General features: G+C 44.4%; 1 protein-coding gene across 1 annotated transcript in view; it reads left to right on the top strand.

Annotated features, from left to right (window-relative positions):
• The window catches only part of tmem26b (transmembrane protein 26b), a 59,962-nt gene extending 34,856 nt beyond the window's left edge, over positions 1 to 25,106 (top strand). The window contains exons 2-6 of the mRNA XM_072557921.1: positions 11,734 to 11,863; positions 16,843 to 16,908; positions 17,943 to 18,148; positions 18,233 to 18,309; positions 20,268 to 25,106. Coding sequence (XP_072414022.1) covers positions 11,734 to 11,863; positions 16,843 to 16,908; positions 17,943 to 18,148; positions 18,233 to 18,309; positions 20,268 to 20,602 — 814 coding nt within the window. The 3' untranslated portion in view covers positions 20,603 to 25,106. The remainder of the gene's footprint in view (positions 1 to 11,733; positions 11,864 to 16,842; positions 16,909 to 17,942; positions 18,149 to 18,232; positions 18,310 to 20,267) is intronic.
• Positions 25,107 to 26,055: the final 949 nt, after the last annotated feature.

Here is a 26,055-nt window from a genome sequence, read left to right as displayed (position 1 = left end):
TGATTTGATGGTCTGTACATTGGATCATGCCATACATATGTCCATATTTACAAACACAGATTCGACTTTATTCTTGTCCTTTACAATCCTGTGCATTTTTTCAATCTTGTATATATACATATATTTGGCTGAGGCATCAGCAGAGCCCAAAAAAACGTCTGTATGGGCCCCCTGTTCTTCTTTCGGCAGGCCGATCTTACACAGTGGTCTTTCCCCACCGCGCCTTGGCGGCAGCTGCCCCAAGCTTCAGCGCGTCCCTCAACACGTAGTCTTGGACCTTGGAATGTGCCAGTCTGCAACACTCGGTCGGGGTCAACTCCTTCAGCTGGAAGATCAACAGGTTTCGGACCGCCCAGAGAGCGTCCTTCACCGAGTTGATGATCCTCCAGGCGCAGTTAATGTTCGTCTCGGTGTGAGTCCCGGGGAACAGGCCGTAGAGCACGGAGTCCCGCGTCACGGCGCTGCTCGGGACGAACCTCGACAAGCACCACTGCATTCCTCTCCAGACTTCCTCTGCATAGGCACATTCCAGAAGGAGGTGTGTGACAGTCTCGTCCCCCCCGCAGCCACTTCGAGGGCAGCGTGCGGTGCAGCAGAGAGTCCGGGCGTGCATAAAGGATCTCACAGGCAGAGCCCTTCTCACCACCAGCCAAGCCACGTCTTGGTGCTTGTTGGAAAGTTCTGGCGATGAGGCATTCTGCCAAATGGCTTTGACAGTCTGCTCAGGGAACCGCTCGACAGGATCCGCCCTCTCCTTTTCCCGAAGGGTCTCAAGGACACTACGTGCTGACCACTTCCTGATGGACTTGTGGTCAAAGGTGTTTTTCCTCATAAATTTCTCCACGAAGGACAGGTGATACGGAACGGTCCAACTACTCGGAGCGTTCCGCGGCAGCGAGGCCAGGCCCATCCTTCGCAACACCGGGGACAGGTAGAACCTCAGTACGTAGTGACACTTGGTGTTTGCGTACCGGGGATCCACGCACAGCTTGATGCAGCCACACACAAAGGTGGCCATCAGGGTGAGGGTGGCATTGGGCGTGTTTTTTCCCCCATTGCACCGGTCTTTGTACATAGAGTCTCTTCGGACCCGGTCCATCTTTGATCTCCAAATGAATTGGAAGATGGCCCGGGTGACTGCGGCGGCACAGGTCCTGGGGATAGGCCAGACCTGTGCCACATATAGCAATACTGCGAGGACCTCACACCTGATGACCAGGTTTTTTCCCGCGATGGAGAGCGACCGTTGCCCCCATCTGCCTAGTTTCTGTCTCATCTTCCTGATCCGCTCCTCCCAGGTCTTGGCGCACGCCCCAGCCCCCCCGAACCAAATACCCAGCACCTTCAGGTGGTCAGTCCTGACGGTGAAGGGGATAGAGGATTGGTCGGCCCAGTTCCCGAAGAGCATGGCCTCGCTCTTGCCTCGGTTTACCTTGGCCCCCGAGGCCCGTTCGAACTGGTCGCAGATGCACACGAGTCTGTGCACGGACAGCGGATCCGAGCAGAAAACAGCGACGTCATCCATGTACAGGGAGGCCTTAACCTGCAGGCCCCCGCTGCCAGGAATAGTCACCCCCCTCAGGCTCGCATCCTTCCTGATGGATTCGGCAAATGGCTCTATGCAACACACAAACAAGGCGGGTGAGAGGGGGCATCCCTGCCTGACTCCAGATCTTACAGGGAAGCTATCTGATTCCCACCCATTGATTGAGACTGCACTGACAATGTTGGTGTAGAGCAGTCTGATCCAATTTCCGATTCCCTCCCCAAAGCCCATTTTGGAGAGGACATCCCTCATATATGTATGCGATATCCTGTCAAAGGCTTTCTCCTGGTCTAGGCTGATGAGGCAGGTATCCACCCCCCTGTCCTGCACGTAGGCGATCGTATCCCTGAGGAGTGCGAGACTCTCAGAGATCTTCCTGCCCGGTACAGCACAGGTTTGGTCCGGGTGGATCACCGATCCCAGAGCAGACCTGACCCGGTTGGCGATGACCTTTGACAGGATTTTGTAGTCTGCATTTAACAGTGAGATCGGTCTCCAATTTCTAATTTCCTCCCTCTCCCCCTTCCGCTTGTAGACGAGGGTGATGATGCCTTTCCTCATGGATTCACTCATGGTACCTGCCCGGAGCATACTGACATACACCTCCAGCAGGTCCTGGCCGATCAAGTCCCAAAGAGCGGAATAAACCTCGACCGGTAAGCCGTCGCTTCCGGGAGTTTTATTCTTTTCGAAGGACTCGAGGGCCTTGGTCAGTTCATCCAGAGATAGCGGCTGGTCCAGCCTCTCTCGTGTTCCATCATCTAGGACCTCCGTGATAGAGGACAGGAACGACTGGGAGGCCGCGCTGTCGGTCGGCTTCGAGTCATACAGGCTGGCGTAGAAGGATTTGCTGATCCTCATGACGTCAGCCTGAGATGACGTTACCGAGCCATCTTCTTTCTTCAGGCTGCTGAGCACGGAGCTCTCTTTGTGCACCTTCTGGAAGAAGAAACGTGAGCACGTCTCGTCCTGCTCCACCGAGCGGACCCTGGACCGGAAGATTATCCTGGAGGCCTCCGAGGCAAAGAGCGAGGCTTGCTGGCCCTTCACCTCCTTGAGGTCCTCCGTGACATCGACCCCCATCGTCTGCAGCAGGAGCAGGTTCTGCATACTTTCCTGGAGCTGGGACAGTTTTCCCCGCCTCTCTCTCGCCTCCTGGACACCCTTGAGGATAAAGAACCTCTTGATGTTCCCTTTTACCGTTTCCCACCAGTCCGCTGGAGACTCAAAGAGGGGCTTCACGGTTCTCCAACCTGCGTAATCCCTCTTGAGCTCTTCGATGTTTCCCGGGGTCAACAGCTTAGTGTTCAGTTTCCACGTTCCCTTGCCCGCCCGCTGTTCGTCCTGTAGGTGACAGTCGGCCAGCAGGAGGCAGTGGTCAGAGAAGAACACCGGCTTGACGTCGGTGGATCTGACCGAGAGCGTTCGGGACACAAACAGGTAATCTATCCTTGAGCGGATAGACCCGTCTGCCCGTGACCAGGTGTATCTACGCTGCGCTCCATCTGCAGGGGCGCTGAAGACGTCGTGCAGCTTGGCGTCTTTGACCGTTTCCATCAGGGCCCTGGACGTAGCGTCCGGTTTACTGTCCCCCCCGCCGGATCGTCCATCAGCATCAATGATGCAGTTGAAGTCTCCGGCCAGAATGACCGGCCTGGACGTAGCCAGCAGCAGTGGAAGCTGTTGCAGGACGGCCAACCGTTCACTCTTACCCACTGGGGCGTACACGTTGATTAGTCTCACGGGAGCGTTTCTGTATTTGACGTCCACGACGAGGAGGCGCCCGCCCACCACCTCCTTAACCTCGGAGATGGTGAAGTTGCCTCCCCGCAACAGGATACCCAGGCCGGAGGCGCGGCTATCGTTGCCCCCCGACCACACTGACGGCCCGTGGGCCCACAAGCTCGACCATCTCCTGTAACTGCTGAGGTGCGGTATCCCGCACTCCTGCAGAAACAGGACATCGGCTTTGACGTTGGCCAGGAAGGCCAGCGTTGAAACACATCGCGTAGCCGCTTTAATGCTACGCACATTTATGCTGGCAATTTTAAACCCCATTTTAACAGTTTGCGGGGTTACCAGTGTCCATTTTCTTCTGGTCTTGCTCCAGTGGGGTAGCTGCGTGCATCCCCGTGGTGACAGCAAACTGCTGGACCTTCCCAGGGCTGAGGTAGTTGTCCGGCTCCACGCTGGAGTCATTTCCCCGCTCTGGTGTCATCGTGTCAGACCCAGGGTCCGCATCGCCCCGTTCTCCATCTGACATCAGGGCTGTCACTGGGACGCTGCTCCCAGTTCCCTGGAGCTGTGGGCCGGTGGGTACCCCTTGGTTCTCACCGGGTCGGGGGAGGCCTTCACCCATCCCCTCAGAGGGATCGTCTTTTCCTTCTTGGGCGGTGTTGCCCTCCTTTCTCCCCACGGTGCTCTGCCTCTTCCTCCGGAGGCGACCCTTCTTGCGCCCGTCCTCACCCTCGGAGGAGCTGCCTGTATCCTCCTCTTGGAGGTGTCTCTTCCCCCTTCGCTTGGTGGCTTTGGGGCCCTCGAGAGGTTTCCTTTTCCTGTTTTTAACGATAATCCACTGCTCTGCCTCCTTTGATCCCTCCTCTTCCATTTCCTCCGTCTGTCTTGCAGGAGCTTGGGTCGGCTGCTGCATCTCCCCGCTGTCTGCTGCCTGCTCCTCTACAACTTTCCCTTCCTTCTGGGTGCCTCCAGGCACCGTTCCTTTGCTGATTCGCGGTACCTCGTTAGACTTTGTCGGTCCGCGGCTCGTGTTGCCACCTCCGGCCATCTGTGCGTAGGTGGCGGCTCCTCGTCTCGGGCAGGCCTTGTACATGTGGCCCGCCTCCCCGCACAGGTTGCAGCTCTTTTCCTCCCGACAGTCCTTTGTCAAGTGACCCTCCTGTTTGCAGTTCCTGCAGATGGTCACTTTGCAATCCACCGCCACGTGTCCCGACTTCCCGCAGGTTCGGCACACTTTGGGCTGCCCTGCATATGTCAGGTAGCCTCTGCTCCCTCCGATTGCGAAGCTCGAGGGTGGGTGGAGGATGTTCCCGCTGTCATCGGCCCTCAGAGTTAGCTTGACCTGCCTCTTACTGGTCCAGATCCCAAAGGGGTCGATCACATCGGTGGCTTCTCCCTCGACTTGGACGTACCTTCCCAGGAAGGTCAGGACATCAGCCGCTGGAACGTAGGGGTTGTACATATGGATTGTAACAACCCGGTTCCTCTGTGCAGGAAGCACACACAATGGCGTCGCCGACAAGATGGAGAACAGCGGCTCCCCTTGGATGCCAGAGATAGCTGGTATATGTTGTGGTTATGCCCACCAGTACCATCTGAGTTCCATTGTGCAGACTCGCTGCCACCAATTCCGCTTACTGATTTTGGTCAAAGTTACTGATACCAAGTGTTAAAGTTGGCCCACATAATGTCTTCAGCAATAACAAAGTTATGTCTTGCTGAACAGGTTTATTACGTAGTACTTAATAGCTAGTTACATTAAACCTGAGTTACATGAGAGTCTCTTTTAAGACCTAAGATTTAAGAGTGATTTGTTTTGTTACATGCAACTATATACTTGAAAGCTGGTAAAGGTAGATAGACTAATTGGTTCCTCCCAGGAACAGTCTTTTATATCCTGATAGATGGAGTTTATCTTGTGGTAACAATTGATCATCTCAGGTATCAACTATCTGAGATATTTTTCATCGATCTGCTCAGACGTTATCACTTCTGGAGCAGGTGGGACTTGAGAATCTGGACCTCCTGGCTCAGACGTAGAGGCACTACCACTGTCACAAAAGCCCCCATCAACATTCTTCAATATTTTTTCATCAACCTGACTGACCTGTGAGGGCAAGTAGGACTTCAGTTTAATGTTTGATCCAAAACATGTGTTATGGACCAGACCCCCTCAAAATATATTCAGAAGATAGCCTAGACCCTAACTTTTTTCTTATTTTAAAGGTAAGTGTAATGTGTTGCCTTCCAGATGCAATTTCATTGGTCAAACCACTCAAGGTTAAGCAAAACACACTTTAATTTTCCAGTACAATTAAAATGTAGACAGAAATGAAATGAAAAGAATAGGCATAGCTGTAACTTTATCAAAATGCTTAACAAATCAATATATTGACATTAATTACTACTAATTATCTGTTCCCATATAGTAAATCCCATAAACATACCCTTGTCAAAGGCAAATTCAGTAATATAGACTATCCCATATGCAATTCTAGCAACAGGAAAAGAGCATTTAGCTGCAACAAAGAGAGGAAAAACAGCTTCCTCATCCAGCTTCATGACGTTAGCAGCTGCTAATGAAAAACTAAAACTAAAAATCCTAGTTCTGTGAGAGGTTGCCCCAATCATTAAAGCTGCGTCTATTATAGAGTCATAGAGATGTACAGCACGGAAACAGACCTTTCGGACCAATTCAGCCATGCCGATCAGATATTCCCAACCTAATCTAGTCCCACCTGCCAGCATCTGGCTCATATCCCTCCAAACCCTTCCTGTTCATGTACCCATCCAGATGCCTTGTAAATGTTGCAATCGTACCAGCCTCCACCACTTCATCTTGCAGTTCATTCCATACACCTATCACCGTCTGTGTGAAAAAGTTGCTCAAGTTTTGATTCATTAATATGTAAATCCCAGAACTTCTGGAATTCGCATATTAATGAAAGAAGTTCTGGGATTTACATATTAATAAGTCAAAACCTGCAACCCCATTTTAAAAGATGAAAGACTTAACAGCAATCAAAGTTTGTTCAATACATCGCATCAGTTATATGACACTATGATCCTTTGCTATGAATTCTGTGTTCTATGATCCTGCACCACAGCTACCTGATGAAGGAGCAGCGCTTCGAAAGCTTGTACTTCCAAATAAATCTGTTGGACTATAACCTGGTGCTGTGTGATTTTTAACTTTGTCCACCCCAGTCCAACACTGGCATCTCCACATCATGAGTAACAATACAACCATTGTCTGGTATTTTAAAACCCTTTACGGAAGGAGATCTGTCATCCTTAACTGGCCTGGTCTGGCCAGACCCACACAATGTGATTAACTCTTAACTGCCCTTTGAAATATCCTAGAAAGCAACTCAATTATATCAAAACTGATACAAAGAGTAAAGAAAAGAGTGAAAGGAGACAAATTACCATTTATCAACCTGGACACTGGAAATGACAATGGCAAACTCAGCCGTGTTGACCATCCATTTGGTGGAAGCAATGAGGGTGGCAAGGAAGTACACTGTTCCCTGGGTGGGGAATATCAATGTCCCAACGCCATCAATGGCGCTGCAGCAGCACTATTGATAGAGCTGGTCAGGTCCTAAAGGATTTAGCTGCTAGACTGGGTGTGTAGCAAGTGCTAAAGAACCAAGAACAAGGACACTTTACCTCATCCTCATTGATCTCTCTGCTCAAATGCATCTTTCTATGCCAGTAATGGTAAAAGTGATCATTGTGAAGTTTTTTTGGAGATGATATCCTGTTTTTACATTGAAGATTCAACCTATCATGTTGTATGGCACTATTGCTGTGCTAAATGAGAGTCTTCAAACAGACACAGAAACTCAAGACTGGCCATCCATGAGGTGCTGTGGGCCATCAGCAGCAGAAGAATTGCATTCAACCATGATCTACAAATTCACAGTCAGGAATATCTCCCATTTTACCATTACCATCAAGAATGGAGATCAAGCTTAATTCAATGAAGAATGCAGGAGGGCTTGCCAGAAACAGCACCAGCAGAAAATGACGTGTCAACCTGGTGAAGCAACCAAACAGAACAACTTGCACGCCAACCAGCATGAGCAGCAAGTGATTGACAGAGCTGAGTGATCCTCTAACCAATGGATCAGATCTGAGCTCTGCAGTCCTGTCACATCCAGATATGAATGGTGGTGGACAATTATTCAACTCACAAGAGGAGCAGGTCCCAGAAATATCCCCTTCCTTAATTTGGGGGGAGTCCAGCACATCAGCATAAAAGACAAGGCTGGAGTATTTGCAACAATCTTCAGCTGGAAGTGCTGACTGATCCAACTCAGCCTCCTCCAGAGGTCCCTACCGTCACAGAGACCAATCTTCAGCCAACTTTGATTTACTCCACATGATTGCCCAGGTATGTCCTGTACACACAAAGGAACACACCTAAATTGGTCAATTACCACCCTGTTAGTCTCCCTTGATCTGTAGATTATAGAAGAGCTTGTCGACGGTGGCACTTTCAAAGTGTCTCTCACTGACGCTGATTTCTGCCGGAGCCACTGAGTTCCCGACCTCATTACAACCTTGGTCCAAACATGGACAGAAGAGCTGAGGCAAGGTGAAGGTGAATGCCTTCGACACCAAGATCGCATTTGAACAAATCTAGCATCAACCAATATGGTTGACTCTTAACTGACATTTGGGCATCTGTGCAATAAATTCTGGCCTAGCCAGCAATGCACAAATCCCATGAATGAATAGGAGAAAAAGGCAGCCTTAACGATACTGGAGTCACTGGGTATCAGGAGGAAAACTCTGTCGCTTGAGGATGTAACTGGCACAAACAAAGAATCATTATTGTTGTAAATCATCTCCGCTCCAAGACATCTAAGTGTTCCTCAGGGTAGTGTTCTAGGTCCAAGCATTTTCCGCTGCTTCATCAATGACCTTCCCTCCTTCATAAAGGCAGAAGTGGGGATGTTCACTAATGATTTCACAATGTACATCATGATTCACGTTACCTCTGACACTGAAGCAATATCTTCAGGCATGGTAGGAAGAACCAGGAGGGGACATGAGAAGTTGTTGGCAGAAAGGATCAAGGAAAACCCCAAGGCCTTCTATCAGTATATCAGGAATAAAAGGATGACTAGAGTAAGATTAGGGCCAATCAAAGATATTAGTGGACAGTTGTGTGTGGAATCTGAGGACGTAGGGGAAGTGCTTAACGAATAGTTTTCATCAGTATTCACATTGGAAAAGGACAATATTAGTGAGAATACGGAAATACAGGTTACAAGATTAGATGGGATTGAGGTTGACAAAAAGGAGGTTTTAAGCAATCTTGGAAGATCTGAAAATAGATAAGACCCCTGGGCCAGATGGGATTTATCCACGGATTCTCTGGGAAGCCAGGGAGGAGATTGCAGAGCGTTTGGGTTCAATCTTTATGTCATCCTTGTCAACAGGAGTAGTGCCAGAGACTGGAGGATAGCAAATGTTGTTCCCTTGTTAAGAAGGGGAGTCAAGACAAGCCTGGTAATTATAGGCAGTGAACTTTACTTCGGTTGTGGGTAAGGTGGTGGAAAAGGTTTATAAGAGATAGGATTTATAATCATTTGGAAAGGAATAATTTGATTAGAGATAGTCAACGTGGTTTTGTGAAGGGTAGGTCATGCCTCACTAACGTTATTGAGTTCTTCGAGAAGGTGACCAGACAGGTGGATGAGGGTAAAGTGGTTGATGCGGTGTGTATGAACTTCAGTAATGTGTTTGATAAAGTTCCTCATGGTAAGCTAACGCACGAAATTCAGAGTTTCGGGATTGAAGGTGATATCACGGTTTGGATCAGAAATTGGCTAGCTGAAAGAAGACAGAGGGTGATGGTTGATGGGAAATGTTCATCCTGGAGCTCAGTTACCAGCGGTGTGCCGCAAGGATCTATTTTGGGACCACTGTTGTTTGTTATTTTTATCAATGATCTGGATGTGAGTGTAAAAGGATAGGTTAGTAAATTTGCAGATGACAGTAAGGTAGGCAGAGTTATGGAGAGTGCCAGAGGATGTTGTGGGTTACAGATGGGCATAATTAAGATGCAGAGCTGGGCTGAAAGGTGGCGAATGGAGTTTAATGCGGAAAAGTGTGAGGTAGTTCACTTAGGAAGAAATAACAGGAATGCAGAGAACTGGGCTAATGGTAAAATTCTTGGCAGTGTAGATGAACAGATCTTGGTGTCCAAGTGGATAAATCCCTGAAAGTTGCCACCGAGGTTGACAGGATTGTTAAGAAGGCATATGTTGTGTTGGTGTTTATTGGTAAGGGGATTGAGTTTCGGAGCCACGAGGTCATGCTTCAGCTGTACAGGACATTGGTAAGGCTGCAGCTGGAGTATTGTGTGCAGGTCTGGTCACCACATTATAGGAAAGATGTGAAAGCTTTGGAAAGGATTCAGAGGAGACTTACCAGGATGTTGCCTGGTATGGAGGGAAGGCCTTATGAGGAAAGGCTGAGGGAACTGAGGATGTTTTCATTGGAGAGAAGAAAATTGAGAGGTGACTTAATTGAGACGTATAAGATAATCAGAGGGCTAGATAGGGTGGACAGTGAGAGCCTTTTTTCTCAGATGGTAAAGGCTAATACGAGGGGACGTAGCTTTAAATTGAGGGGTGATAGATAAAGGACAGATATTAGAGTAGTTTCTTCACTCAGAGTAGTAGGGAGTGGAACAGCCTGCCTGCAACAGGAGTAGACTCGCTGACGTTAAAGGCACTTAAATGGCCATTGGGCATACATATGGATAATAATGGAACGGTGTAGGTTAGATGGGCATCAGATTATTTTCAGGCAACATTGAGGGCTGAAGGGCCTGTACTGCGCTGTAACGTTCTATGTTCTATGTATTACACCCTCAAGTGTCGCCTCATCAACATCCTATATAACTGCAACATAACTTGCCAATTTCTATACTCAGTGTTCTGACTGATAAAGGCCTGTGTGCTAAAAGCCTTCTTCACTGCCCTGTCTATCTGTGTCTTCACTTTCAGAGAACTGTGCACCTGAACTCCAAGGTCCCTCTGTTTCACTACACTCCTTAAGGCCCTACCATTCACCATGAAATTCCTACCTTGATTTGATTTTCCAAACTGCAAGATCTCACATTTATCTATTAAATTCCATTTGCCATTTCTCGGCCCACTTCCTCAGCTATCAAGGTCTTGCTGCAATTTCTGAAAACCTTCCTCACTGTCTAAGATACCACCTATTTTAGTGTCATCTGCAACTTACCAATGATGCCTTGAACATTCTCATCCACATCATTGATATAGATAACAAGCAGCAATGGGCTCAGCATTCTCCATTGTTGGAAAATCCCATCTGGTTCATTGATGTCCTTTAGAAAGAGGAAACTCCATCCTCACCTAATTTGATTCCAGACCCAAAGCAATGTGGTTGACTCCTAACAATTAAGGATAGGCAGTAAATGCTGGCCTAGCCAGTGCTGCCCTCATCCTGTGGATAGATAAACAAAAAGCAAAGTACTGTGAATGCTGGAGATGTGAAATAATAACCGGAAATGGTGGAGAAACTCTGTAGGCCTGGCAGCATCTGTGGAGAATGTTTCAACTCCAATATAACTCTTCATTGAGCTAAGGGCAATAGTTGGGAAGCTCATTTTAGCCCTATTGTTTAACACAACATTATCATATGAATTTGTCTAAAGTTGTTCTTTGGGTCACACTGAAGGTGGATTTCCTGTTTGGAGTGGCTCAAATATCCAAAAATACAAACACATTTCCTGAAGCATTCTAACATAGATCACAACAACAACTTGCATTTACACATCATAGTAAATAGCACAATGTGCTTGCTTAGAGACAAAAAAAAATGCAGATGTGTAAATCCAAGGTAGACAGGCAGGACACAGAGAGAACACAGCAAGCCAGGCAGTATCAGGAGGTGGAGACATTGACATTTCAGGTGTAGCTCTTCTTCAGGACTGGGAGTGGCAGTAGGGGAAGCTTCAGATAAAAGGGTTGGGGCAGATAGCAGCAACATCAAACAAATGTCTGATTGATCTGCATCAAGTTCTACTCGGACAGGTGAGCTTTGTCTAAGAGGTTAGATTTAAGACAGCGCCTTCAAAGAGGAGGGAGCGATAGAGATGCAGCGAGACTTACAGATGGAATCTCTGAGAGTATACTAAACACCTCACTGTGAAACAAGCTGTACAGTTGATTTGAAGTAATTTATCAAGGCTCCAACTGAGCAGAACTGTAAATGTATCATTAATGTATTGAAGGTACATTTTAGAATTGATAAATGAAGTAATCAACTTTACAAATTGGATTCCGCCACACAATTTATAAGGAAAGATGCATGAATAAAAATTGGCACTGGAAAGACAGGAATGCTTATTAATTATTCTCTTAATGTACTCTAATATATTTGTTTGTTCATTTGGACAGATTTTCTCCAGCACTGTTTTTTTATCTGATCAATATAATACCTCCAGTGTGGATGCTTGAACTGTATCAGCTTGATAAACGGATACACAGTGAAGAATGTAGGTCAATGAACTCCTCTATGAAGTGCACGGTATGGATACCTACTTATTTGCACGATAGATGCTGATATTTCATTGACTGAACTTGTGTTCCAGGACATCTCTATAGGGGTTCCTCAGGGTTGTCCCCTAACCCAACCATCTTCAGCCACTTCATCAAAGATTTTCCTTCCATCATGAGGACAGATGTGGGGATGTTCACTGATAATTGCACAATTTTCAGCATTATGCCCTCCATCTCAGACACTGATGCAGCTCAGACAATGTCCAGGCTTGGGCTTATAAGTGACATTTGTCAAACAGTAGAGAATCTAACCACCTCCCCATTCAATGGCAGTACCATTGCTGAGTCTCCCATCATCAACACCCTTAGGATTACAATTGGTTAGAAATGGAACTGGACTACCCATATAAATACAATGGCTACAAGAACAGAGTATAAGATTCTGCAGCACCTCACCTCTTGTCTCGCCATTGCCTATCCACTATTTACAAGCTACGAGTCAGGAGTGTGATGGATTATTTTCCACTCATTTGGATAACTGCAACTCCAACCCAACTCAAGAAGTCCAACACCCACCCATTGACACCCATGTGGTGTGGGTAAACCCATAGTGCAGTTTGGGAGGGAGTTCCAGGATTTTGACCATGTAACAGTGAAGGAATGGTGATACAATTCCAAGTCAAGATGGAGTGCAATTTTGGGGGAATCTTGCATATGTTAATATTTCCATGCAACTACTGCACTTATCCTTCTAAGTGCTAGAGGTCATGGGTTTAGAAGATCCTGTTGAAGGAGCCTTGGCATGTTGCTACAGTTTATTTTGAGACACTTGCTACTGTGCATTGGTAGTGAAGCAGTAAACATTGAAGGTGGACAACATAATGCCAGCAGACGTTCAAGTTTTGACTTGAATTATGTCAAGCTTCTTGAGGACCTGTACCCATCCAGACAAGTGGAGAGTATCCAATTGCACTCCTGGCTTGTGTCTTGTAGATGGTGGGTGAGTTAGTTGCTGCAGAATTCCCAGCCTCTGATTTACTCTACTTGCCTTAGTTTCTCATTGGCTTAGGTTTAGGCTTTTGGTCAATGGTAACTGGCCCTGCTTCCAAGGCTATTAATCTTGGAGATTCAGTAAACATTAAGGCTAGTTGGCTCAACGCAGTCCTGTTGAAGATGGTCATTGCCAGTCATTTGTGGGGTATGAATGTGTTTTCTGCTATCACTATGCATGAACATTTCAACACACTCCTTGTTGGTCTCCCATACTGTATCTGTGGTGAGTTTCTGTTCAGCTAAAACTCTGCTGTTGGTCTGCTAACGTGCATCAAGTTCTGTTCAGCTATCACCCCTGCGCTCACTGATCTAAATTAGTTCACATACAATCAGCACCTCAATTTATAAATTCTTTATCCTTGTTTTTAATCCCTCCATGGCTTTGTCTCTCATCATCCATGTAGTTTCCTTGAATTCTGTAATTCTCCAGGCTATCTGTATGGATCTAATTTGGGCTCTTGAGCTACCTCATTTTAACTGCTACACGATTATTTGCCTTGCCTTGCTCCTAAGCTAACTAAGCCACTCTTTAATCCTTTTCTAAAACCTTTCTGTTCCACCAAGCTTTTGGCTATCTCCTCTGATATCATCTTACATGGTTGTGTCAAATCTGTCACTGTGATGAAGCACCTTGGGCTATTTTATTACATTAGAGGCACTATATAGATAGGATTTGTAGCTCACCTTCCAGCAGCTTTCCCACACTGGCAACTCACCAAAAGACCTGGCATTAAACATGCAAAGCAATGTGAAATTCTTCAAGTTACCCATAGGTACCCAATATATCCGCCAGCTAAATTTCAGGCTTACCCATTCTAATGGGTGTACTTTTAATGGTGCAATAAAACTTAATTATTGCTGAACCAACTCACTATAGCTCTGAAAAATAACTTTTACAAGTGTGAAGACTCATTTATTGTTGAAAAAATATTTTTCTGTTTCCTCTAACACTTATATTATCTTCTTTATTTCCCTTATATAACTTATTTGGCATTGAATTAAAAATTCCAATAGATATTGGCAGACATTTCAGTGCTCACAATAGAAGTGTTATCTGTCTGCCTTGTTCTTCACTATGACCATAAAATGCCATGATATGTTTTGAATGTATATGCTTTTCAATGAGTGAAGTCCAGCTGAAAGGCGCAATGCTGACATTTCACCCAAACTAATTAGACTGCAAAGGGGAAGAAGATATGCCTGAATTATATTATTCCCTGGTTTGACCAGATCTGAAGTACTGCATTTAAGTCTAAGCATTAAACCTCAAGAAAAATGTTATTGGTACTGGAAGATTCACGAGAATGATACTATGGCCTAGTGGGTTAAATTATGAGGTGGTGCAAGTCTATCGTGAATCGATGAGTTTAGAAGGTTGAGGGATGATCTGTTTGAGGTGTTTCAAACATTAAAAGGTTTTATCAGGGTAAAGTTATGGAAAAATGGTTTCCTCTGTCCAGCAACACAGCCACAGAGTTCTGAAGAAAATTCATTTTCAACGTGGAACATTAATTTTGTTTCTCTCTCCACAGGTGCTGCCAGACCTGCTGGGATTTTCTAACGTTTACTGCTTTTATTATCACAGCCACTATGTCAAGATACCTGCATATGCATATCTGCATGAGATACCCATTATAAAATCTTTAATTTACATACAGAAACATCAGAATATATAGTAACAGGAATGGGTCATTGTCTCTTGTCTCTCAGCCAATTTCCTAAATAGGCCAATAATTTGCTTTCAGTTCCATGAATTTCCACTTTAGCTGATAAAATAGGAAGCCTGTATAAATTAAATACACAGTCCTCTGTCCTTTTTAAAAAAAAATTCGGATTTCTCATGCATTATTCACAAACATATGCTCTCTGACCAGTTGAGCATTATCAAGATATGATCAGTCATCCTATCCTCAATTACTGGTTCTAACAATTTCCTGACAACGAATACCAGATTATCTGGCCTACATTTTAAATGACTGATTTCTCTCTCACTTTTATTAAGTAGCAAAGTGGTATGGGCAGTTTTCCCATCCAAAGGAAAGGTTCCTTCTTTCCAACCTGCTGATTCATTCAATTCACTCAATTGGTACTGATTCAATCATGTGTATTTAACTAATGTATGTTGTATCCTACTCAGATTCCACAAACTACAAAAGAATATGTAACTATGCCAGTTGAGATGCTCATTACCAGTAGCAAAGATCCAAGATGGTTCTAATAATGGGTACAGGAGTTTAAATGCACACAACATTAGATTAGGCTATGAACAACACTGATGAAAACTGGTTCCCAATCATATGGGGTGGCACAGTGGCTCAGTGGTTAGCACTGCTGCCTCACATTGCTTGGGACCTGGGTTTGATTGGAGCCTTGGGTGACTGTCTGTTTGGCACATTCAACCAGTATCTGCATGGGTTTCCTCTGGGTGCCCTGGTTTCCTCCCACAATCCAAACACGCGCAGGTTTGGCGGATTGGCCAAGCTAAATATTCCCGTAGTGACCAGGGATGTGCAGGCTAAGTTGGTTAGTCTCTGGGATTTGAGATAGGATTTCCAGCCTTGGCCTAAAGAATCTGGGTTCTGCTCCACTACACTTCGGTTGTCAGGTATTTAGTGACTTAACTGTTTGTCACAGGGTTAGGAAATTACAGGGCAGGCAGCCTGATATGCAGTCAGGATGGGCAAGTCAGTGAGGAGCTTGAACCAGGTGGTCACTGCACCACATAGGGAACAAGAAGGATGGCAAGCTGAACTTTGAAGTTAAGGAGGCATGGGATACAGGGAAATCTGGCTGTCTGGATACAGAATTTGTTGGCCCACGGTGGTGGTAGATGAAAAAGTATATAGCCTGGAGTTTGGTGACCAGTGGTGTTCCGCAGGGTCGGTTCTGGGACTTCTGCTCTTTGTGATTTTTATAAATGACTGGGATGAGGAAGTGGAAGGGTGGGTTAGTAAGTTTGCTCATGACACGAAGGTTGGTGGAGTGGTGGGTAGTGTGGAGGGCTGTTGTATGTTGCAATGGGACAGAGCTGGGCTGAGCAGTGGCAGATGGAGTTCAACCTGAAAAAGTGTGAAGTGATTCACTTTGGATGGTCGAGTTTGAATGCTGAATACAGGGTTAAAGACGGGATTCTTGGCAGTATGGAGGAACAGAGGCATCTTGGGGTCCACATCCATAGATCCCTCCAAGTTGCCACCCACGTTGATGTGTTGTTAAGAAGGTGTATGGCTTTCATTAGCAGGGGGATTGAGTTTAAGAACTGCGAAGTAACACTGCACCTCTATAAAGCCCTGGTCAGACCCACACTTGGAATATTGTGTTCAGTTGTGGTCGCCTCATTATAGGAAAGATGTGGAAGCTTTAGAGAGGATGCAGAGGAGATTCACCAGGATGCTGCCTGGACTGGAGGGTATGTCTTATGAAGAAATGTTGAGGGAGCTATGGCTTTTCTCATTGGAGCGAAGAAGGATGAGAGGTGACATGATAGAGGTGTACAAAATAATGAGAGGTATAGGTAGAGTGGATAGCCAGAGATTTTTTCCCAGTGAAGCTTTGTGGAGATGTCAGAGGTAGGTTCTTTACACAGAGACTGGTGGGTGCATGGAATGCACTGCCAGCAGTGATAGTAGAGTCAGATACATTAGGGATATTTAAGTGACTTTTGGATTGGCACATGGATGATAGTAAATTGAAGGGTATGTAGGTTAGTTTGATCTTAGATTAGGATAAAATGTCTGCACAAGATCAAGGGCTGAAGGGCCTGTAGTGTGCTGAACAAATATATTTTTTAAAATCCAAGGACTGAAGGAACCCCTGAATCTTATCCTGTGTCCAGTGGTTTGTCATTTGATTCTCTGACTCATACTCAGAGGTATTGTGGAGTTAACACTTTGAGCCTACAGTTCTTTCCAAAGTTGCAAACAGTATCGATAACGTGTGAAAATTAATTTGCAGCATTTTGTCCAATCAACTGAAGCACCAACTATAAGGCTCAGGAATTCCAGTAACACTATCAATGTGGTAAATCTTTTCGCTTTTAAAGTTTTCGTGAAGATCTGTAGCTCGGGTTGTGGTTGGAGTTGTTGGTCGGTTCAGTGAGCTGGTTGGTATTTTTGCAAATGTTTCATCTCTGCCTGATGACATCATCAGGTCTGTGTAACCTCGGGATGAAGTGCTGTTGTTGTGATCATCCCAGAATTTATACGGTTGTGTCTGATATGGCAGGTGGCTCTATTTCCGGCTTGGTGCTGCAATAGTCTGTAGGTGGGGTCAATTCCAGCATGTTTGTTTGTGGCATCGATGGATAAACACCAGGCCTGCCTGCAGGAATTCCTGAACTTGTCTTTGTTTTGCCTGTCCCAGTATTCTAACGTTGTCCCAACTGAAATGGTGTCCTTCATTGTCAATGTGTCCTTCATTGTTGCAAGCTAATGCTCGTGTTTTCTGGTGGCGAGAGTACCAGAATTTCACCACCAGAAAACGCGAGCATCAGCTTGCAACACAATGGCACGACCAGTTCTCCCTCATGTCAATACACGCTGACAATGAAAGACACCATTTCAACTGGGACAACATTAGAATACTGGGACAGGCAAAACAAAGACAAGCCCAGGAATTCTGGAGGCCTGGTGTTTATCCACTGGTGCCACAAACATGTTGAAATCGATCCCATCTACAGACTACTGCAGTGCAAAGCAACAGCACTCCATCCAGAGGCTACACAGCGCTGAAGATGTCACCCCCCCTGAAGGGGGAGGAAACATTTGCAAAAAAAAACCAAGCAAACCAACAACTCCTTTTTGCTTTTACTTTACATATTTCCAATCATTATGATTATGAATTTCATCTCATTTCGATATTTCCTAATGCCAGTAAATAAATCATATCAGTAAAACAAATTTGCACAATCAAAAATCTGCCTTGCAACCTCAGATTTTAGTCTGATATTATTCCTTAACTTTACTGGATCTGTGGACATAAGTCGCAATTGCATTTATCTCTTGAATCTCTGACATACATTGTTGAGTGACGTCTTAACTTAAATGCTTTTACAGGTCATTGACTTTTTGAACAGCACACTTGACTGGACACTCGGCTTTCACCAGACGCTTATGATTCTGCTCATTGTAGGGAAATGGATACTTCCGATGGGAGCGGGTGTCCGACGAGACCAGTTGTCCCAGCTCCTCCTGACGTTTGTAGGAATTGCGGCTGATATCTTAGAATTTAAGAGTGAAACCCTGTCAGAGAAAGGGGTCAGGTGAGCTTTGCATTCAGTGGAATATATCATCAGTGCAATAGGAATTATGCCCCAATAATTAATGAGTTGTCACACTGATTTCAGATGCCATCCTGAATTGGTATATGCAATTCTGGCTCTTTGGACATGGAGCATGTTGCAGTTCCCTTTGGACCTGACAGGTAAATCTTAATGGTGCTTTCTAGGTGAGGAGAAGCTCTTTTCTCACTGGGGGTTGAGTGAAGATCTAAAATTTGAATATAGGCTGTTGTCAGAAGTAACAAGTATATGTAGATTTTTATTAACCAGAAAGTGGCTTTTCAATTTAAACTGACACAACAAAATGGCTGAAAATAATGATTTAACTGTGTGAACTTGCACTGATGTTTTGCTAAATTGGTTGTATTTAGAGATAGGAGAAAACAATGGAGTTTTCATAATATGAATCATAAGTCAGTGATTTGGTATTTGAACTAACCTTGAACTGCTACTGTAACATGACTATTAACGTAATTAAGACCCCTTTCCCAGAGAATATCATTGGATTAGCCTGTTGTCAATCATGTCACCACATTACAGTTGATTGGACTTTTCTTGTAATTCAGAACCCTTTCCCAGGAAATATCATTGGATTAACCTGCGATAAATTGTGTCGCCTTATTATATGTGATTGTTTTTTTCTTGTAATGAAGGCTATACTATCTCTTAAAAAAACATATAAATAATGTGTAATTTTCAAGTGTAATTGCGCCATTTCACCGCGGAACACAGAAGCCTTTAACCTCTATGTTGCTGGACAAATCTGTGCCAGGCGGCCTTAATTTATTAAACTGGTAACCTTGCTTTAAACTGATCGTACTCCTAGTGATTCTTTTGACCGATCCCAAGACCGAGAGGCCCTGCAAGGAGGTCTAGATCTTCATGCGGAGAGGGGTGTGTGGGGGAATGGTGTTGTGAGTCTGTGGAACTTGCTTCATTAAGGGCAATGGGAGCAGAATCTTTAGCCATTTTTAAGCCAGAGGTAGATAAGTTCTTAATAAGTGAAGAGGGTGGAAGTAGTGGACAGGCAGGAATTGGAGTAATCATACCAGCCATGATCCTACTGAGTGGTGAAGCATGGACCGAATATCTGTAGAACTAAATAAAAAGGCAGAAGAGTTATACTTCAGCCATACAAATCACAAAGTATAGGGTTAGGATATGGAGCAAAGATCAGTGATAAATAGCAGTTTAATTGAAGAATCTTGAGGGGCATGGATAAGGTGAATAGCCAAGGTCTTTATCCTAGAGTCGGGGAGACAAAACCTAGAGGGCATAGGTTTAATGTCAGAGGGGAAGGATTTAAAAGGAATGTGAGGGGCAACTGTTTGACGCAAAGAGCTGTGTGTGTACAGAATGAGCTGCCAGAGGAGGTGGTGGAGGTGGGTATAATTACAACATTTAAAAGGCATTTGGATGGGTTAATGAACAGGAAGGGTTTGGAGGGATATGGGCCAAATGGTGGCTGATGGGAGTAGGTCATTTTAGAATATCTGGTCAGCATGGATGAGGTGGACTGAAAGCTCTGTTTCCATGCTGTATAATGCTATGAATGGAACAGGCTTGAGGAACTAAATGGCCCACTACTCTTCCCATGTTTCTGTGTAGTATTAATTGATGGCGTGATGTTTGTTTAGTGACTTGCTTTTTTCTTTGTGGTATTAATTAGTGGAATGACGTGTGACAGAGGCGTACTTCTTTATTTTTTGGGATGTGCTGGGTCTTATTGTGTGTTGTGTGGTTTGAGATCCTGTACCACTTCAGGAGATCTGGTGTTTGAAGAATCTTGTCAGACTTAACGAATGAAGACCAGCACTCTGGCTTAACACACAGTGAAATTCTTGTGCAGAAAGGATATTGATGACCTTTTATTGTGTGGATTTCTAAGTCAATATAGTTTGTTGTGTGTATGGGACCATCCACCCCACATAAGGGTATGGGAGGAGAGTTCACATTGTGGCCTGACAGACCTAAACAGGCTGCTCATTCTTCCATTTTCTCATACTGTTCTTCCATGAGTGAGAAGATACAAAACAACAGCAGGAAAGACATGTTAATGTTGAAACAGTTGTACAATTGCTGTTTGTTCATCAAATTGCAGTGCTTCAGAAAACAGAGGAATCACACCCGCATGAGGACAAGCCAACAAAGAACGTGCACAAACACAGTGCAGACCTCTGGAATATTACCATAAGTATATTTATACAAGACGGACCCTTCTTCATCTTCCGATTATTCTTGATCTTCCATAAAGGGATTGTTCATCAGATGCTGCTGTTCTTCACAATCAAGAATGCTCTTGTGCTGACCTTACAGATTTATCGGTTGGCCCTGATATATTTGGAAATGCGGCAGTCAAATGGGAGGCAACAACTGGCACCCCCTGAGGACACTGTTCCCACGTGCAACACCGAGATGGGTGACATCGCTGAGTAGCTGTCCCTCTTCTTGCAGAAGAGGATTGAAAAGGGGTGACATTCGATTCACTCCTCAATACAGTCCTGGGAGTATCAGTGGAGATTTTGTGCTCAGATCTTTACAGTCAGCCTTGAACTCAGACTCTCTTGACTTCAGTTGGAAATTATGATGTGTATGGATTATTATATACAATATACCCGATTTCTTTTACCACAGAGTTATACAGCACGGAAACAGACCCTTCAGTCCATGCCGACCATAATCCCAAACCGAACTAGTGCCACCTACCTACACCTGGCCCATATGCCTCCAAACCTTTCCTAATCATGCACGTATCCAAATGTCTTTTAAATGTTGTAATTATACCCGCATTGACCACTTCTTCAGGAAGTTTATTCCACCTGCAAACCACCCTCCGCTGTGTAAAGAAATTGCCCTCATGCTTTTTTTTAAATCTGTCTCCTCTCACCTTAAAAGTGTGCCCCTTAGTCTTGAAATTCCCCATCCCAGGGAAAAGACAGCTAGCATTAACTCTATCCTTATGCCTCATTATTATATAAACTTCTATAAGGTAGGCTCTCAATATCTTATGCTCCAGTGAGAAAAATCCTAGCCTATCCAGCCTTTCTTTATAAAACCTTCCATACCCAGCAATATCCTGGTAAACCTCTCCTGAACTCTGTCCAGCTCAATGATATCCTACCTATAAATCAGCGACCAGAACTGGACACAGTACTGTAGAAGAGGCTTCACCAATGTCTTGTACAACGTCAACATGATTTCCCAACTCCTATACTCAAAGAACTGAGCAGTGAAGCCAAGCGTGCTAAACACCTTTTTGACCACCCTGTCTATATGTGATGCAAACTTGAATGAAACTTGAACCCCAAGATCCCTCTGTTCAACACTACCCAACACCCTACCAAATTTATCATGAGAAAATGTGCTCTGGAATATCCAATTCGCAAGATTTTGAATTAGAATCATTATTTCTTTTTTGGGGTTCACAGATTGTACATGCGCGGTGATCAGACAGGAAGCTCAGAAAAGAAAGACAAACTTGTGTAGCTGCTGAGCAAAATAAATGTTACATTCTGTACTTGCTCACACTGTGCTACACCAAAGTAATGATTAGATGGAAACAATTCTATCATTGAATAATAGAATGTGCTGTATATTTTGTCAATGTTGTGAAACACATAGTATATCTTCTGAGCCAAGACAGCATGCATTCTGAGGAGAACAAACAAACAAAGTGATGCTTCAGTTTATATTTTGACAACAAAAGGATACTAAAGAAACAGCAGTGGAGCAAGAAGTCCCAATTGAGTCCCTTTCTCCCACGAGTGAGCTGCTGGTCTCAGGGACAAAATCTAAGGGACTCTTATTGGGATTAATTGGCTTTATGGGAATCCTGTGGTGTTAGAATTACCTGAACAGTGGGAACGGAAATTCATCCGGTCTGTTGACCCTGTCTTATGCCATGAATTCTGCAAAATCTAGACTTGATATTTCCTACTCCTCTGACTCTTTTGCTCATATAACCTGCCCTCACCACCAATACCCACCCTCACACCAACATCTTGTAACCTCCTGGGAAAATAAAAGAAACAAAACAGAACCACGGTTAATAGGTAAAAAATGTATTCTGGAAAATTCCTCACTGATACTCACAGAGGAATAAAACCAGTCCAGGAGATGACAATCGCATCTGCCACTGTTCAATCAGAAGGTGAGAATTAAAATTATATTCAGTTAACAGGTCATCAGTATTTTTGCTTTATCACACTTAGCATGTTGAACAGGAACATGCTCAAAGGTGAACATGTTTGTTCAGTTCCTCTTGTGGTATTTTTCACATGCAAGTTAACAAAACTAAACATTCCTTGTGGAATATGGGTATCACTGGCAAGGCTGGTATTTAGTCACCCACACCTAGTTGCTCTAAAAAGTGGTGGCAAGGTTTCCGTTGAGCCACCATGGTTCACAATTGCAGTGGTTAGAAGCAACGGAGTGACCAGCAGCCAACCCAGAGTAGGTAAGGATAGAGGGTTTCCTTCTGTAAAAACAAGGGTTCACAAAGCTTCTTAAAGCAGACCATTCGCTTAAGTTTACAACAGGTGGAATGTAGAAGGAAGGCCAAGAGCTGACTGGAATGATTAAGTCTGGAGGTCACAAAATGTTACATTTCCAGATAGAAGAAATATCTTTCCTGATAGTTAGATATTATGGGAGCACATAATGACCACAGTTAGCTTCATTTTCTGATACCAACAGCAGTGAATATTGAGACAGACAATTGCACAGAAAGTGTAAGCAGGATCATAAGATACAGAATTTATAGCAACAGATCACAGAGTCATGCATGCATGTCTGCTGAGTAGAGGCTGATAGCCAAGTTCGGTACCCATGAGGATGGCCGCAACCGGGATCTAGGGTTCATGTCACACTACAGGTGACCCCACTGCACTGCGCACACACACACATACATGCACACTCTTACATACTCAGACACTCATGCCATACATGTGCTCTTTCTCAGATACGCACACGTACAACCCCCCCCCCCCCAACCGAGAGGTGCACACACACAAACTCACACTTACATGCACGCACTTACACTCTCTCCCACACACACAGTCTCTCTCTCCCTCCTCCCCTCAGATGCACACACACACACACGTATAACTCTGTTGGGTGAATTTGGATTTGCAGAATTGTAATTGCAGATACATTCTATTTTGTTCAAAAAGAACACAATCTGCAGGCAGTCAATGCAAGCAGTCAATCCATGTAACATTTTGTAAATTCCTACTTTAGAGATAGAACCAGTCTGGCTCAAGATGGAGATACAGACAGACTCTAACCTCACACCTTGAATGCCTTGTCTGAGTTGAAATGTGGCCTTTTTTTAAAAAATAAAACCTTAAGTTATCACAAGAATGTGATTTATGTTCTGGGGTTTACACATTAATGAACTGAAATTTGCAACCCATTCTAAAAGACTTAACAGCAATCGAGGTTTGTTCAATAGATTATATCAGTTGCATGCATGACACTGTGATCTTTTGCTATAAATTCTGTGCTTTATGAACCTGCTCCACAGCCAACTGATGAAGGAGTAGCAATCTGAAAGCTAGTACTTCCAAATGAATCTGTTGGACTACAACCTGGTGATGTGTGATCTTTAACTAGGAGGCCAGAAACAGAGCTGCTGTATCCTTCACGATCCATGGTATGATCCCAATATCTTTGCATGTGCTGCCACCTGTATTTTGTAAGTGTGCAGGACTTCAGAGGCCCAGTGTACTGGAGGGTAGCCAATCTTTGATCAAATGAGAAGAATCTAGTGGCATAAACAAGATATAGTTTATTGCATTTCTGCAACGGTTTACAGATTCTAAGATTATGTTTGATATTACTTCAGAGACTTTAGGCCTGTTTCCCATGACATCCTACTTCCCCAAGAGGTCCTCATGATATTGTCACAGTGGTTGGTGCTTATTATCTGCAATAAAGTATTAACCCTTTCAATCCCTTCCGAACATATATACAATGCTGGCCAGAAGACCTAACCTAGGGATGGCACTGCTTTTCATATGTCTTCATTATTGGTCATTATCTTTCCAGCCTTTACAACTATATGAAATTTTCTGAACGATATTGTTGTATGTGGCCTCGCAGTGCAATAATGTTTGCCATCCTGAAAATATGCTTATTGTCTGTCCTCAGAACAAGTTCTTTTTCTTCACTATTGCTTTATATCAAATTCAACTAGATTTGCCCATTTGGTTTTGCTTCTGCTCTGTCCTAATGAGCTACTTAAGGACCTGTCCCCAACTTTTCATTAGCTTCAAATCATGTTCCCAACGTGTAGAACCTCACAATGGAGAAGACAGTTTGAACTGTAAAGTATTCGCTGCTGTTCCACGATGAACAAGAGAAGATTTGTGAGACTAAATTCTTCAAAAAATTTCAGTCTCTAAAAACTGACAGTGTCTTGAAATTGTGTACCATCATTGAGGAGAAAGTGAGGACAGCAGATGCTGGAGATCAGAGCTGAAAATGTGTTGCTGGAAAAGTGCAGCAGGTCAGGCAGCATCCAAGGAGCAGAAATTCCTGAAGAAGGGCTCATGTCCGAAAGGTCAATTCTCCTGCTCCTTGGATGCTGCCTGATCTGCTGTGCTTTTCCAGCAACACATTTTCAGCTACCATTATTGAGGCTCCAGTTCTATGTCTTGATCAGTATTTTTGCTTCCTTATTATTTTCGGTCTTAGTGCTGCCCCATACTAATCGCTTTGACGCTTCACATAGATAACTGTTGAAACTACAGCCAAAGGCTCATTGTGTTGTGGTTATGTAACTGGACTGATAATCTACTGCTCTGTGAGTACAAATGCTGCTGTGGTCGTTTGAGAATTTCAATCGTATTAAAATAAGAATAACCATGAAGCTGTTGCATTGTTCAAGGACCAGCTTATCACTAAAGGAAATAAACTTAACCTTGCAACTTTCAGCACATACCAAGGTTCTCTTGTGCAGTCATAATTTTTAATGCAGGAAATATGGCAATCAATATGTCCACAGCAAGATCCCACAAAGAGAAATGTAATAAGAATGAAGTCATCTGTTTTCATGATGTTTTGATGAATATTGGCAAAAACATTGGGAGAACATAGTGCTTTGAAAGACCTATTAAGACCCACATGCCTACGCTTTCCACAGAGTCCTGCCAATGTTTTCTATTATTTCTCCAGTTCCCTTTTGAGAGTTACTATTGAGTCTTATTTCACCTCCCTTTTCAGTAATCCTTTCTGACTCATCATACGTTTCAGCGGAACAACATTTTGCTTAATCTTTCCATGAGTTAGCCACCCTGCTGCCTATGGAAATAGTTCCTCTTTCCATACTATTATTGAAACACTTCAAAACTTTTGAACAGCACCCTTAATCTTAAAGAGAATTTTCTCGAATCGTTCATCACTGGTAATCATCTTCGCTCCAGGATATCACTGCAGGAGTTCCACAAGACAGCATCCGATTGTATATATTATCGATTTGAATATGGAAGTAGGGGCATAGTCGAGAAGTTTGTAGATGGCGCAGAAAGTTGGCCACATGGTTGATGGTGAAAAGGACAGCTGTAGACGGCAGGACTATATCAATGGATTAATCACAGGGGAAGAAAAATGGCAGATGGATGAGGAGGTTAAACGAGGCAAAGAATTACACAAGTAATGGGAGGTGCAAAGGAAGTGAGGACCTTCATCTTCACAGGTCCCTGAAGGTAGTACAACAGGTCAGCACAGTGGCTCAGTCATTAGCACTGCTGCCTCACAGCACCAAGGACCCGGGTTCGATTCCAGTCTCAAGTGACTGTCTGTGTGGAGTTTGCACATTCTCACTGTGTCTGCATGGGTTTCCTTCCAGGTCCTCCAGTTTCGTCCCACAGTCCAAAGAGGTGCAGGTT

This window comes from Chiloscyllium punctatum, chromosome 38, assembly GCF_047496795.1.
Source record: "Chiloscyllium punctatum isolate Juve2018m chromosome 38, sChiPun1.3, whole genome shotgun sequence".
Taxonomy (NCBI): Eukaryota; Metazoa; Chordata; class Chondrichthyes; order Orectolobiformes; family Hemiscylliidae; genus Chiloscyllium; species Chiloscyllium punctatum.
The sequence above is the reverse complement of the archived record's forward strand: the minus strand, read 5'-3'. Positions and strand labels throughout refer to the sequence as shown.